The sequence below is a fragment of the Heptranchias perlo genome, chromosome 8 (genome assembly GCF_035084215.1).
Source record: "Heptranchias perlo isolate sHepPer1 chromosome 8, sHepPer1.hap1, whole genome shotgun sequence".
Lineage (NCBI taxonomy): Eukaryota > Metazoa > Chordata > Chondrichthyes > Hexanchiformes > Hexanchidae > Heptranchias > Heptranchias perlo.
This window is the reverse complement of record NC_090332.1, coordinates 78404008-78420683: the sequence shown is the minus strand read 5'-3', so window position 1 is coordinate 78420683 and position 16676 is coordinate 78404008. Positions and strand designations below refer to the sequence as shown.

At 37.5% G+C, this 16676-nt stretch overlaps 1 protein-coding gene across 5 annotated transcripts in view; it reads left to right on the top strand.

The window, feature by feature from the left end:
• The window catches only part of ralgapa2 (Ral GTPase activating protein catalytic subunit alpha 2), a 483733-nt gene that overhangs the window by 412780 nt on the left and 54277 nt on the right, over window positions 1-16676 (top strand). For all 5 annotated transcript variants that reach the window (XM_067989407.1, XM_067989404.1, XM_067989406.1 and 2 more), the window contains one exon: window positions 14689-14810. In XM_067989407.1, coding sequence (XP_067845508.1) covers window positions 14689-14810 — 122 coding nt within the window. The remainder of the gene's footprint in view (window positions 1-14688; window positions 14811-16676) is intronic.

Here is a 16676-nt window from a genome sequence, read left to right as displayed (position 1 = left end):
TGTATTACATCCTGTATTCAGCAATGTTTCCTCTTACGCTGTGTGAGAAGTGAATTTTTTTGCACATTTTCATCCCCATAATTAAGTGCACTGAAACTTGCAATTCACAAACATGTCTCATTGGAATTTCTTTAAACATAATTAGGGGAGGCAGGGGAAAAGAAATCATACTTTGTAGAGTTATTTGTTCCAGCGTCAAAGGCTGACTATAAGAAATAGTCGTGAATAAATTCACTGCTCGCCATTTTAAACCAGTAATATAGTCTTCTCAGTATAAACTGCTTTTCATGCAAATAAAGTGGCCTAAGTATTTTAAACCACCCTTTTTCTAGACAATGTTTAATTTAAGAAACTATGCCAAAAATTCCAGACCTGTTCTGAAATATTGATAGATTAGGTGAATGGGCAAAACTGTGGCAAATGGAATTCAGTGTGGACAAATGTGAGGTCATCCACTTTGGATCAAAAAAGGATAGAACAGGGTACTTTCTAAATGGTAAAAAGTTAAAAACAGTGGATGTCCAAAGGGACCTCGGGGTTCAGGTACATAGATCATTGAAGTGTCATGAACAGGTGCAGAAAATAATCAAGAAGGCTAATGGAATGCTGGCCCTTATATCTAGAGGACTAGAGTACAAGGGTGCAGAAGTTATGCTGCAGCTATACAAAACCCTGGTTAGACCGCACCCGGAGTACTGTGAGCAGTTCTGGGCACCGCACCTTCGGAAGGACATATTGGCCTTGGAGGGAGTGCAGCGTAGGTTTACTAGAATGATACCCGGACTTCAAGGGTTAAGTTACGAGGAGAGATTACACAAATTGGGGTTGTATTCTCTAGAGTTTCGAAGGTTAAGGGGTGATCTGATCAAAGTTTAAAAGATATTAAGGGGAATGGATAGGGTGGATAGAGAGAAACTATTTCCGCTGGTTGGGGATTCTAGGAGTAGGGAGCAGAGTCTAAAAATTAGAGCCAGACCTTTCAGGAGCGAGATTAGAAAACATTTCTACACACAAAGGGTGGTAGAAGTTTGGAACTCTCTTCCGCAAATGGCAATTGATACTAGCTCAATTGCTAAATTTAAATCTGAGATGGATAGCTTTTTGGCAATCAAAGGTATTAAGGGATATGGGCCAAAGGCGGGTATATGGAGTTAGATCACAGATCAGCCATGATCTTATCAAATGGCGGAGCAGGCTCGAGGGGCTGAATGGCCTACTCCTGTTCCTATGTTCTATTATTACAGATAAGGTCATTCCATTTAATTGAGTATATCTATGAATGATGTATAATGTTAATAGTCATAAAGAAATAGTTGCCATATTATTTCCTGAGGTGTTAGTATCATAAAATAATTATGAATACATTCATAGATCCATTGACAAGCACAGAAAGCAGCAGGAAAACGGCATCTTGTGTATATGTTTTTTTCTCTAAAATCTATATTAATTCAAGTTGATTTTACATAGTCTAATTAGATATGTCATTTTAGTAATTCCCATAAGGTTTTCTTTGAACAATACTTTAATGCAGCATTTGACATTGAGCAAAGAAACACCAAAATGTATGGTGTTCTTACACCACAACTAGAGTATACTTGAGTTGTTAATATTTCAATGGCGCTACTAGTCAATTCAGAACAAAAATGTAAACGTTTGTTAGTATTTCGGATTCCCAGATGGAATTATGTATCTCACATATGTTTAGATTCCTAGTGTCATAACAAGAATCCATTTGTGGTTGATGAATTAACTTCAACCCATGTTGGACTGTTCCATAAGGTTTATAAATCTCCCCACAGATTTGTAGCTGATTATGGAAAATAGCTGGTTGAGAGGTGTGGACACCAGTGCAATTATTAGCTTTTAGGAGCCAGTGAGATACATAGTAATCTGGATTCATTTATGCAATAGCTATGGGCTGCCCTTGAAAATAGGGGCAAATATATTGGTTCTCAGTGAAACAAGGACAAAAGCAATTAACGGGAATTTACTCATCTCATTTAGGTGAGTGTCCGTCTTTCAGTTTCACCTTACGACATGATTTGTTTGGATGGTGCCATGTCACAAGACATATTTGACCTTGATGAGCAGAAGGTGCCTATTGTTATTGGTTATGGAGGCAAGACTGATTTGAGTATGCTACTTCCCATTTTGACAGGTGCTTATATTGCTACTACTCTGGGACTATCTGCTTGTGTTGGTTTATTTATAGTTTGCTGATCAGTTTTCATTAATTTAAAAGCCCTCATTTCTTTTAAAGTTTCCTCGTTCCTGTGGCAATATATCCTGCTAGATTAAAATATTTTTGCTTATACAAAAGGAGGAGTTAAGAATGATGGGAACCATGAAAATTTGAACCAGGTTTAAAAAAAATGGAAAACAGAGTAATTATAAGAGGTGTAATTTCAGACTGGGGAGGTGTTGGATGGAAATAATGTGGATGGAAATAAAGAAGTCCTGCTTGGATGCCTGATGTTCCTAATCTGCGTAAATTATCTGAATATCAAAGCTAGTTGTAAGATTGTCAGATTTGCTGAAGACCCAAAAATAGGGAGAGCAGTAAAGAGAAATGGTGCAGCTGAAGATTTGCAAAAGGATTTAGAAGGTTTATGCAATTAGGTACACAAATTAAATTTAACACTGATAAGTGTAAAGTATGCACAGAGGCAAAAAATGTGGGCTGTAAGAACATAATGAATAAAATTGAATTAACATGAGATATGCATAAACACCTGAGATTTGTCATTGACACGTCAATTTCAATGTCCAGACAATGTGGCCAAGCAATTTTAAAAAGTTAATAGAATGCTTATATATAGAGCCACAGTGCTAGAATACAAATCTACAGAAATCATAAGGCATTACAGTGCACTGGTTAGACCACACTTAAAGGACTGTGTTCAGTTTTAGTCACCACCCAAAAATCATGTACACATTGGGAAGGGTACAGAGAACAGCAATAAATGACTGAGTTAATCCAGGCAAAATTAATGACTTTGCTACAAATGAGATAGAAACCCTAGACAAGCTAAAAGGGCTCAAAAAAACAAATATCCCCAGAGATAGTTGGCATTCTCCCATAATGCTATTGGGGAATTTCTTCACCGATTTGATGCTGCAGTGGGGAGGGCAACTTCAGGGTCATTATGAATGGATGAACTAAGATGGCCAAATAGCTGCCTTCCTGCTAAATATAAAGGAAAAGGATTTGCATTTATTTAGCACCTGTCACAACCTCAGATGTTCCAATGAAGTATTTTTGAAGTGTCGTCATTGTAAATATCTTGTAATCTCAAGTGTAATGGGGATGAACTATGAGAAAAGACTAGAGAAGCTGAGCTTTACAGTCTGAAGAAGGCAGTTAAATGGGGATCTCAGCAAATTACATTAAATGATATAAATATAATTTATCCAGATTAGTACCTCAAAGAATTGATGCCTTAAAAATGGCGCCATGCTGTTGTAAAAAGTTTGAATTGTTGTCTGATTTTTTTTATAGTTCTGTTTTAATTATCAATGTAAAAATATAACTGTTAATATAGTTAAACTTTCTCCATTCAAACTCAATTTGTGTAAATACAGTACAGAAAACTGATCTAAATGCAGTTCACTTCAAGATGCAACACCTTTGGCCATTTAGTGTGGGTGTCAGAGCTGTGGAAAAGAAGGCAGTTTGAATGACTGCTGCTGAAGTCCAGACTGGTAAAGGCAAGAGACCAAAATATTTAACCAACAAATTAGATTTTCCACTCTTAAATTATATTTAAACCTTGTTATGCTTAATGCAAAAATCCTTCCATTGAAAAACCCCTCACAAAATTAACATTTACTCAATTTTTGAAAGGTACTTTCTATTCTATTTATTTCCACCTCATCAAATGTGACAGTATTTGTACTTTGGACGCTATTGGAAATGTTGATCTCTCCGCTCACCCAAAACATTCTACCTTCTTTGTTAGTGACTAAAAATCATAAATGAAGAACAAAAAACAAGAGAAAAATGAGGGACATTCTGACCAATCTAATTAATTGCACACAAAATGCATACTTCTGCATTTTGAAGTGTTCTGTTTATTGCCATTGGACTGGTCAGAAATCCCCCAGAATTTGAGGGTTAGAAATGAGATACTGAGGATATATGTCAACTACAGATATTTGATGTCTTATGGAATAGCCAATTACTTTCTATAAGGAAACAAATACATCCTTCTGAGACTATGAAGTAAATTTAGCAACTTGGTTTTTAGCCAATAATTTTTTTTTAAACATTTAAAAGCTTAATCATAATTTTTTTTAAAAAAACATTATTTTGGTCATAAGTTGGTTATCTAAAAACTAGGAAATGATTTTGGCACTGAGACCAATCGTAGTACCCCTTTTGTCATTCTGGCTGAGATTAACTAACTCGGCGCAGACTGGAGATCAAAGCTAGGAACGACCTGATCACTATTGCTCAATATAAAACTAGTGAGTGCACAGCATGGAGCCTTGTTGGGCCCCAAATAAAATTTAGATCAGTGTTCCCATTAATTTGCATATATGTCAAGCAGCAGATCTCAGTGTTTTGATTTAAGATTTATCCACCTGTGAGGCGACAATGTTAAGAACAACCTCCAAACCTCCAGGTCTTCAGACTTCACCAAGGCAAACCAGTGAATAAAAAATATAAAAGCAAAAAGAACTGAATTGCCTGTGCTTTGTGGGCTGGATTGGCCACATGTCGCCCGTTTACACTCTCATGCTAAGCCATCAGGGATGCAGCACAGGAGTATCTTAACTATTTTTGATGGCTTTATTACAATTCATCTGTTCTAGCTGATGGATATGCCTACCAGCAGAGCTACTATCCAGCTAACATTTGTGGATAGTTTGGATTTTTTTTTCAAAAAATATACTTTATTCATAAAATTTGCAGCAATACATACAATACAGTTGTCATATCACATTCCAAACGTACACAATACAGATCATACAATTTGCAGGTTACATCAAGTACAGTTCAATGAACACATTGGACATAATTACAGTTCATGACACTCCAGGGTGCCTCATTGCATTACACTCAATACAGATTATTGATAACAGGTACGCTTCAGAATCTTTACAGGTTCATTACAGATTCATTACATCAATTAGAATTTTACATTCTGCTGTGGCCCGTCGGAACTGTCGATCGACGAGTCGAGCGTCATATCCCGTTCTACACTATAACATCAACAAGTTCCATCCCACCATCAAACTCACCATGGACTACTCCTCAGAATCGGTTTCTTTCTTGGACACACGAATCTCCATCAAAGACGGGCACCTCAGCACCTAATTCTACCGCAAGCCCACGGACAACCTCACGATGCTCCACTTTTCCAGCTTCCACCCTAACCACATCAAAGAGGCCATCCTCTATGGACAGGCCCTGCGAATACACAAGATCTGCTCAGACGAGGAGGAACGCGATGGACACCTACAGACGCTGAAAGACGCCCTCGTATGAACAGGATATGATGCTCGACTCGTCGATCGACAGTTCCGACGGGCCACAGCGAAAAATCGCATAGACCTCCTCAGAAGACAAACACGGGACGCAACCAACAGAGTACCCTTCGTCGTCCAGTACTTCCCCAGAGCAGAGAAACTACGCCATGTTCTCCGCAGCCTTCAACATGTCATCGATGACTATGAACACCTCGCTAAGGCCATCCCCACGCCTCCACTACTCGCCTTCAAGCATCCACCCAACCTCAAACAGACCATTGTTCGCAGCAAATTACCCAGCTTTCAGGAGAACAGCATCCACGACACCACACAACCCTGCCACGGCAACCTCTGCAAGACATGCCAGATCATCGACACGGATACCACCATCACACGAGAGGACGCCACCCACCAGATACATGGTTCATACTCCTGTGACTCGGCCAACGTTGTCTACCTCATACGTTGCAGGAAAGGATGCCCCGGAGCATGGTACATTGGCGAGACCATGCAGACGCTGCGACAATGTTGCGCGGTGTCCGTTCATCCAATCACCAGACAGGAGGGTTCCTTCCCAGTCGGGGAACACTTCAGCAGTCAAGGACATTCAGCCACCAATCTTCGGGTAAACGTTCTCCAAGGCGGCCTTCGAGACACACGACAACGCAAAATTGTCGAGCACGCTACACGTAACCCCACCAGCAGAAAAAAATGTTATCTGTTTTTAATACAACTGGGCATTCTCTCTCTCTCTGCCTTTCAGGTCTCTTTTTCTCTCTCTCTCTGTCCTTGTAATCTGACCCATTGTGTATTCCGTATACTGGGATGTAATGTTTTCCGTGGCTAACCTGTCTGAACACCAACGACACCTTTGATTGCTGTGATCGTCTCCCAGCCTAATATATGCTATGCGATTTTAGAACCCTTCACTCACTCACCTGACGAAGGAGGTAAGCTCCGAAAGCTTGTGATTTTCAAATAAAACTGTTGGACTATAACCTGGTATTGTAAGATTCCTTACATTTGTCCACCCCAGTCCATCACCGGCATCTCCACATCATACCCTCAACAAGAATATAAGTGCTCTCTTTCCTCCCCACCGATGGAATTGGGCCCAGGTGTGGTGCAGTTCCCCCTCCCACTGAGTGGAAAATTGGCCTCGTGCCAATTAACCCTTCCCCTTCCACCATTAAACCGCTTGGTCCACCCCGCTCTTTCTGACTACCTCCACCCTCCCCATCTGCCCCTTCCCATACTGTGAAGAATAGGCTCTGGCTCATTTTATTGTCTTGCGTTGCTCCCTCTCCTCCCTCCCTCTCCTCCCTCCCTCTCCTCCCTCCCTCTCCTCCCTCCCTCTCCTTGTCCCATTCCTGATCCACCTCTCCCCTCTCTCCTCCCCCCTAATCTTTTCCTCCCCCCTAATCTTTTCCTCCCTCCCCCTCATCTGGGTCCAGTTATCCCATCTGCTAACCCACTTGACTTGAATGTTTTGACTCCCCTTGTGCAACAAACACCATGGGAGATCAACTAGTAAATTAAAAGGTGTAAGGTTGCAACATTGTAATGGCATTGCACTATAGGTGAAGCTATTAACGTAACATTATGTGACTCATTAAGTTAAGTGGCACCCCATCTTATGTGTTCATCAATCAACTGATCTGTGAAATTTCAAAGCGCCTCCTAACTATGTCCACTGGCTGGCGCTGCAGCAAACCTTGCCTCGGAAAATGTTGGACATGTTGGTATAAGTGAGTAAAGGTAGGTTTACTTAGGCTAGGGAGCCAACGTTACTTGAAAGCCAGGCCAAGGTTTTCAACTGTATTGGTAAGTTTAATAATTGTCTTGCAGATTTTGTAAATGTTTTTTTCTCAGAGCTCTGTACCTCTGAGAAGGCTAGGCCTTCATGGGCTTTATCAGAGCTATAACTGACAGCGGTAGAGACTCTACAAGCTAACACGCCACTGTTCCTAGAATGTATCTGTGCCAAACACTAATTTTTTAAAAAAAAATTTGACAGCAAGGCTAGCCCTTCACAGAGCTTGTCAAGACTTCCTGTTTGTTAGCCCTGCCTCCTCCTCCTCCATTCCTGTATATTAATAGAAATTACAGCTGCCATAGGACTCCAGGGAAAACATTGTAAGGGGCAGTAAGAGTAATTTTTTTGTTGTTGTATATAACAAACTAGATAAAGCAAGTACTCTAACTTTTTCTGAAGGAGATTTTCTGGATAAAAACAATTTTGGTTACTATATTCAAAGGACTGTTTATTTAGCAAATGTACCAGGTTGCATATTTAACAAATACATTTTTCCACTTTAATTGTGGTATTATTTCATCTTTATATTTTATAATGTATCCTAAGTTGTTACACCATTCACATTTAAAACAAAAGGGCATTTGTTTTATTAATTTATCTCAGAATTTAAACGTGCAGCAAAAAGAATGAATATTGAAGAAAGCTAAAATTATGGTAGAACTGAATCATCTTTCAAATTTGGAGGGAGCTTCTGAATAAAAATCTCAATTGAAACATGCATTTAAGTCGATCCTATCGATAATTGTAGAGATATTTTATAAAGAAGTAAAGGTGCAAATTAAATTAATCTTTTATCAATTTTATACATTTCCTGGTACTCACTATTAAAAATCCACATCATAAACAAATGGACAGTAAAGGCAAAGAGCTTCTTTCCTCCCTCACCCTCAGAGATGTGCAGAGATTTATTTATGCAGCTGTGGTACATGAAAGATCAAATGTATTTCCATATCTACCTGCGGTGAGTAAAGAAAACACTTCATTTTTCAAAAACATTTACGGTGCTTTCTCTGAAGACATCACCTACAAACTTCTTTCCAAATGGTTTGAGTAAAGATAAGCGCCCTCTCCTACTTCCACATCGCAGGTCATCACAACTCTGTTCTCCTTGCCAGAGCCAGAGCATAACCTCTGACTCGCCCTTAGCAAAAGTCATCAGAAGACCTGTAACCCTTTCAGGATTATGATAGGGTTTCAGTATTAATTTTTAAATTGTATTCATAGGATACTGAAAACATATCATAGAGATTATTGCATAATGTTCAATTATCAATGCACCAAATGGTGTACAACAGAAAATGATGCATGTTTATTTTAGATTTGGAAGTGAATAGGTGATTGAGGCTTTGTTCTAAATTCAATAGAAGTTCATTCTTGAGACCACCAGTGATCACAGGACGAGGAGAATCTATTACTGCCTGGTATAGCCTATACTGTTAATTGTAATGTTGAAACACTCTGGTTTATAGTATAAATGGGGCATCAGTGCATGTTTTACAATTCGTTGGGGAATTCAGTATTCAAAGGTTACACTGACCTGCATATTGATTCACCTGTCTAAGTCTGGTAAAAGCAGCTATTACATAAAATAGAAGTTGCTTTTTAGGAGGTTCTCTTTTTTACCTTTTTATTCTCCATTTGGAATTCCCTTATCATGAAGACTGGCCTTTGCCACGTCGCTCTGTGACCATATATTCAAAGATACTCACTGGCAGCCCAGGTTAACTGATTCCCTATGGATAGGGCATCTCGACAAAATATGTGCCATTCATTAATTAGAAACTAGGACTTAACTGGTTGTACAGGATCACTTTAGGGATCATAACTAATCACTTAGAAAATCACATGCATAAACCCTACTATGCCATGGTTCTTCCCAGTTAAACCTTTTGAGTATTAAATAGATATAAATGTTTTCAGTCATATCAAATTTGCTTAAATTACATTCTGCAACTCTCTAATGTTTAACAGCATAATGTAATATTGGAGAAATATGCCAATCAACCATATATTACAATCGATTTTCTTTATTATTTTAATCTCAGCATCCTTGATGTTTGGTGATAGTTTATAATCTCTATTGGTGTATTTTAAAAACTCATTGTGAAGTGCTTGTCCAAATATTATCATATTTCAGACTGCTACAATTATTTGATGCTTTAGGAAAAATTATATTCTTAGTCCTAGTTAGACATTTGGAGTAAGATAAAGGGTCAGAGCTTTTGCTGTTATTCTTTCCCCTTTTCCACCAACTCTCTTCCCCTGAAGGCACCAGCCTCTGCTAAGGTGTAGGTTTGCAGGTGGTAGGTGCCCTCCACACCTCACCTGAGTACCCATCCTTCATGAGTGCTTATTACAGTTTTGGATTTTATTTTTGTAGAACCATTTTCTCTTTCGATGGTTTAAACAGTGGGTCATATACTCAGACCTTGTCCCTTAAGATCCAGAAGATGTATTCTATCTATAATCTGCCCTTAGCAAAGGTGCATTCCCCAAGGATTAACAGTTACCCTATTTGCAATAATCAGTTGCCAGCTGAAATGTAGTCTCGCCAAACATTCTTTGAATTGACACATAGTAAACACAGAACATAGTTTTTACAGAGTAAAGAAACTACTACATTTATTTTTAATCATGTGATAAGAAACACATATCCAATGCAAAAAGTATAATTCAGCCGAGCATTCATAAAATGCATTATTCAGAAAAGTAACTGTAAATGAAACATTGTCTTTATTTATTCTACTTCCAATATCAAGGATGATACCAGAACTGAGAGATTATACCTACCAGGAAAGATTGAACAGGCTGGGGCTCTTTTCTCTTTTTTAAAAAAAAGGGAAGGCTGAGGGGTGACCTAATAGAGGTCTTTAAGATTATGAAAGGGTTTGATAGGGTAGACATAGAGAAGATGTTTCCACTAATAGGGGAGACCAAAACAAGGGACCATAAACATAACAGTCACTAATAAATCCAATAGGGAATTGAGGAGAAACTTCTTCACCCAGAGAGTGGTTAGAATGTGGAATTTGCTACAACAAGGACTAGCTGAGATGAATAGCATTAGGAGCATTTAAGGGGAAGTTAGATCAATACATGAGTGAGAAAGGAAGAGGACGTTATGCTGATAGGATTAGATGAAGAGGAGTGGGAGGAGGCGCGTGTGGAGCATAAACACCAGCACAGACCAGTTGGGCCGAATGTCCTGTTTCTGTGCTGTACATTCTATGTAAAATGAAAAAGTCCATAATAAGTCAATTATCCTTTGTAAGAATGACTTCTGTAGAAATAGAACAGTTTCTGTTTATTCACTCAACAAAGTCTTGGTTTTTGACATGGTGAATTTGATATTTTCTGGCCTTTACCATTTTCTGCATTGGTGCATTGTATCCTAATGCATTGCAACATAACATCTCAAGCGGAGCAAGGAGGAGTCCATTGTCGGTTTATAGCAATCATGAGTCCTGACTAATTTTTTCCTTCCTAGCCCAATTATAACAACCCTACTGCCACCTCAGCTGTGACAACTTAGTACAGACCAGGTATTGAACCTCGGACCTTCTGGTTTGTATGAAGGACAATATTTTGTTAGCCATATGATGTACATAATTTGGAATTATTGGAAGTAGAATAAATAAGGACAATGTAAGGTTATCATTTACAGTTACTTTCCTGAATAATTAGGTTTTTTTGAAGAGGCAAGCATCAATAAATTGAGAATATTACATAGGTTTAACTTTCTGTGGCACATAACTAAGCAAATCCGCACTTTTTTAAAAAAGTCTTCATTTCAGGATGCATTGTTTCAGTTAAATTTATTTCACTGTTTTATCTAGTTAGTTATGTTGCAGGCTATTCAGTTTGAAGCAAACAATTTTGCTGCGTAGGTGTATCCTATCTACGGAAATCATGTCTGTTCTTACTTCAGTCAATATTTATTCAAGCAATCTCAATAGCAGCCATGTAGAAATTATCTGCATTTATGATAATGGAGGACCATATGGCTTTATTTACCTTTTGTGCTTTCCTGATTTATTTTATTGTTTAGCATCAAATTTGAGAGAGCTCAATTTTTAATGAGTCTGGAGAGAAATTCTGTTCCTAGTGCCTTTCTTAATTTCTGGGTTTTTTTCTCTTTGCTGAGGTAATATTTTTGATGCATTTCTCATTAAGTGGCCTTTTTTGCATGGCTGTTTGTGTTTATGGTCTTTGCTAATGCACTTACCCCCAAAGTGACTCACTTTTAGTGACATCAGTTGCTATGGCAATGAGGACTTGATGTGCCTTTTCCTATGTTGGCCTATGAGTTGCAACATAAGGAATTAATTGAATTGTAACGGAATTTTTCATCTAATATTTGATAATTATTGTTTCTGGTAATTCACTTAGGTATCATAAAAACAGATAGTTAATTCATATCAAATATCTTTAATAGTCTTCACATTTAGAGTCTTAACTGTCTACAGCATCTTGGATTATGGTCATTGTACGTGATTGTGGATGTTAACTAGTTAATTATTCTTTCTCTTTATGCTTGTGATAATCCTGCTCCTCTTTTAAAAAGTTAATTGTATTTAATGCTGATAATCAATACTGGAGAACCAGTAAACTGAACCGCAGACGCCTTCTGATGCAAGTACCTACAGAATTTAAAAAGACTTATAAATCTGAGGTTCCTTTGTTTGCACAGTTGTTACAAAATTCAGAGATGTCACAACATCTAACAACATTGTTAACAAATGAATATAATAAAATCTCAGTGCTGACCATCTAACCATTATTTAGATATAGCTTATTTTTGTTCTTTTTTTAAAACTGCATCTGATGGTTTGAACCTAGTCTGACAGCCTCACTGATAAATAAGATTTGTGGCAAATCTAGATTTTAAATTTAGCTTGTATTTTGCTACTGTTGTGAACTAAAGTATTACCCCCAGTGAATAAACAAAAACTCAAGTTCATACATAACATAGTGTAGTGAGTCACCTTTTAAGGGTTAAAGCATACATTAGGTAAAATCCTAACACATGCAGTGTGCTATCATTGTTCCTGCTTCTTCCTTCCAATCTTGATGCATGTTGTCACGGTCCACATTACTGACTGCCTGCTTGCCTTCATAAGTGAACTGGCTATTGTACTGGATCATTTGGGTCTACGTTAATTTGGAGTCCCTCGTCTTACTGTCTTTGCATACATTATTTAGTGAATGTCTCTGTTTTGTTAGCAGTTGTGTGCTGCATTGTATGCTTATGTGTTAGTTATGCAGGGCCTTTCATTAAACAGCAGGGTGTTATTAGCCATCGCCTGAAAGGGCTTTATATTGTTTCTGCCTTGTTTAAACTGAGCCCAGAAGCTGACTACAGACTATTGGCCAAGCAATGAATTGGCAACTGATGACAGGCCCATAGAGGGCCTGAGGCTCAGGTGGCTCCCGGCCTCAACTTTAGCTCAGCTCTTTCAACAATTTGTCACGCCCAAGCCTGCTCCTGCTGCGCCAGCACGTGCCAGCTTAGTGTCAAAGCGCCTGTTCGCCAGACGGACACACCAGCCCAACAGCCTGCTGTTGACGAGGCCAGTGGCTTGCTGTGGCAATATGGAGTGGAGAGGCCTAGCAACAGCCTGTATGTATTTCAGAAAAAGAAGACTTCTAATGACTTGTGAATGGCATCAGTTGGTCCCTAAAGAATTGGCAGAGAATGTGTGCCTCTGCTCTTACCAAATTAAGCGGGCTATTCATTAACTAGGGTCATCAGAATTTGAGTCTGTATAGAGAAAGGCCAGCAATAAATAAACTCAGGTCCATATTTCAATTCTAACATTAAATAGTGAGCACACAAAAGAATTTAAAATTTAAAGAATGCTATAAGCTGCACTATACGCTGATCAACTTTGCACAACGATTTAAATAATTTGAGAGCTGAATTTCCTTTTTGTTTAGTCAGATATAAATATTTTTCATAACCTTCCATCACATAGCAGTAATATTCTGGAAAACATATATACTAAATTTTGTAAGACCCCTCAACCCAAAAAACCTTTTAATGTATTTATTTACAGGGCAATTGATCTCGTTTTTTTAACGCAAAAGCTTGCAGTAAAACTTTCAAAAGTAATGGTTGAGCCTAATTTCCCCATTTTTAGGGGTTTTTGTGCTGTGCTTTTATGTATTCATATTTTGGCTTGAGTGCTTCCATATTGCTACATCAACTTGACTTTCTGAGGGGGAATTAAAGATAACATCAGGCTTTACAAGGGCCAGGGTTTTGTATGTGATTTATAACTGTATTTTCTACTGCTTCTGTAGAGAGGGAAACTTTACACAAAGAAGAAAATAAAAGCTCTCCACAGTGTATCATGAAAAGCAGCTACAAGCAGGGGTCCTATTAGGGCAGCTGGAAGGTTGTTGAACCCTGTCACGCTTTTAAGTTATTGGTGACTGGTTTTTGATTACTGTGCCAGTTCCAAGTTTTACTCTGGTCATAGGAAAGCAATTTAGTGGTGTTTTATTGCAGATAATGTAATCAGATTTTTGACAGAGTGTATTTCTTGTATGGGGTTTTATTTTGCTGCTGTTGCTCCCAGTCTTAAATTATATTTTGTGGCAGGTCTGGCATGTGCTGATTATTAACTGTGACACAGCTGAAATTGAATACTGTGCAGCGGTACAGTGACGTCTTCCAACGTGTTTATGTTAAATTAATCTTAAATGGTTCTGATTGCTCCAAAGTTTTACAACACGTTGTAGGGAGAGTTCTGTTCAAATTGTAAGTATGAATGGCTGGGCCATACAGAAGATTTCTGCACCTGGGGCTGCACTGCTTACACAATGAAGACGTATAATAGAAGAATAACAATAATAAAGCTTTGAGTTCTGATTTAACTTGGGTGTTCCATTTCCCTGTTATTTCTTGTGAATGTTTTTAAACATGTTAAATTCTGAGGAAGTGTGCAATGGCAAATAGATTGCAATCTAAAAATGGTAAATTTTATTCAGCCATCTGTCATATTATTATGGAATTTGTTCCTTCAACTGAATGAATTATTTATTTCCATTTAAGTATATGAAAACACATTCTAGTGGAGGAGAAGCTGCCAATAACAATAAATGATAATGACTGTACATATTGTTTACACAGAGTTCACTATGACAATTTTTTAGAATGTAAGTTATTAGAATGTTTAATTTCATGGTCCATCTGGAATTTAAAGAAAATTATGAAATATCAATGACATCAAAATATAATCTGCAACACAACTAGAACATTTTGTGTAATAAACATAATCCACTTTTTGACAGTTTAAAAAGGCCTATTCCAACAACTGTATTTTTAAGTGCTGCACAGGACTTTTGATATGTCTACCTACGTATGTTTGTGGAGACTTCTTTAACTAGTCATACAGTTATGAAGAAAGAGCTCAGTATGTCGAAGCAATAGTTCAGCAACACAAAGAGATCATGACGTTTGAAGATTTTGCAGCCCAAGTTTTCTCTCCCTCCCCAAGCTACTCGCTCAGTAACATGGGTAAGTCGACATTATTCTTTTATTTTGTGGAGCACTTCAGTGACAGATGTACACCCATTTTCTGCAGATAAATGCTTACAAATTCAAGACCATCTTTCTTCCTTATAATAAACTAATGAATATCAAAAGAAATAAAGGTGCTCATTTAAATTTTTTGTATCAAAGCTGTTCCTTCATCCATTTTCAAGCCTTTTCTCTCAGTTAGCTGGTTAACCTTCCAATCCAGATAGGTTAATGAACTTGCTCAGAATAATGTCTTCACACTGAGTGAAGGATGCAGATTACTTGCTATGCATTGAATGTGCTATGCAAGATCTTGCCTGAATTAGTGCTCAATTGAGGGAAAAGGATCTGCAGCACAGAAGTTGTTGATGTTCCATGTTGATGATGCAGCTGTTTGTAAAGGTTGAGTAATAATACTCCAGAATCCAAATAAATTACATAAATCAGTTTCATAGTGATAAGATCAACCAAAAGTCGTTACAAATGGCTAATAGGCTGTATTAATCTTTTGATTTTTTTTGTTGAAAATATCATGTAAAAATGTAAATGCATCTTCAGAAAGACTTCTCTAGAATCTGTGCCTTCAAATGAAATTTTATACAGATTATGGTATCTTATGTTAAAAACAACAAAATGCATTCTTTTCACAAACAATTATAGTGACGTTGTTAAGTGGATGTGATAAGGGGCTTGTCAGTGAAATAAAATAACATAATAGAAGTATTTCAAAGGTTTTTGCAAGTGTTAAATTTTTGTGCATATTGAAGTGTTTATTATACATGTTACAGAATGGATTCTTACTGTGTACTCAACAACTTACTGTTGTTACTCAACAAGTCTATGTTGTAGTAGACTGACAGAGAAAAAAACTATCCTTCTTGGATTAACTTGTTGACTTTATTGCATTCTTATTTCTGTTAGCAGTAGAGACATTTTAAGAACAAGAAAGGGTCATTTGACCCAAGAAGTCTGACCCTTTTAGTTGATTTCACTAATTTTCCACCATATCCCTCAATCCCCTCTTTGTCCAGAAACAAATGTCTTGTCTCTTGAAATCATTTATACGATTTACTTCTATGGTATTTCCTGGTAACTTATGTCATATGTTTACTATTTACATGAAATAATTCTGCTTTAATCCACTGTTTGCCATCTTTTAAATTATTTCCTTTAGCTTTTGAAAGCTTCATTACTGTAAATAATTTGTATGAATCAACTTCATCCTTGAAATCTGTTTTACAGGAAAAACAGATCTTTCCCCTTAACTTCTTGATTTCTAGTATCATCTTTTTTGTTGCCTTTTGCTGCATCCTCTCCAAGGCAATAATATCCATCGCCTTGACGACCACTACTGCACACTACTACAAAAAGGGTCCAACCACCATCTTATGCAGTACTCTTTTGATTTGTATTTTGTTCTGCCAATGCAGCCCAATATTTTTTCATTGTAGCAATACATGTGGATGATGAGTTCAACGTTTTTTCTATGGTGTCCACCGAATTCACACATGACCATTTACATTTTTCTACATTGAACTATATTTGCCATCTATTGGCCCAACTTCCTAAAATATCATTATATTTCAGAATTTGTTTCCTTTATTCTTCAATGCTTGCATTATCTCCAATTTTAGTTCATGGTGCATGTTTGTATTTAGACTGAAATTGATTTAAATAATATCTTAAATCTTATTTGAACAATGGACGCTTAGTCATTATTCCTACAGACACATAAATAACAAAAGAAAAATCAGAATAAGGATAGGGCCACGAAGGGATGCACAAGTTAAACTCACAAGTAATGACAACGAAGTGGCAGAAATATTGAATAGTTACTCTGCTTCAGTATGTATCAGGGAGAGC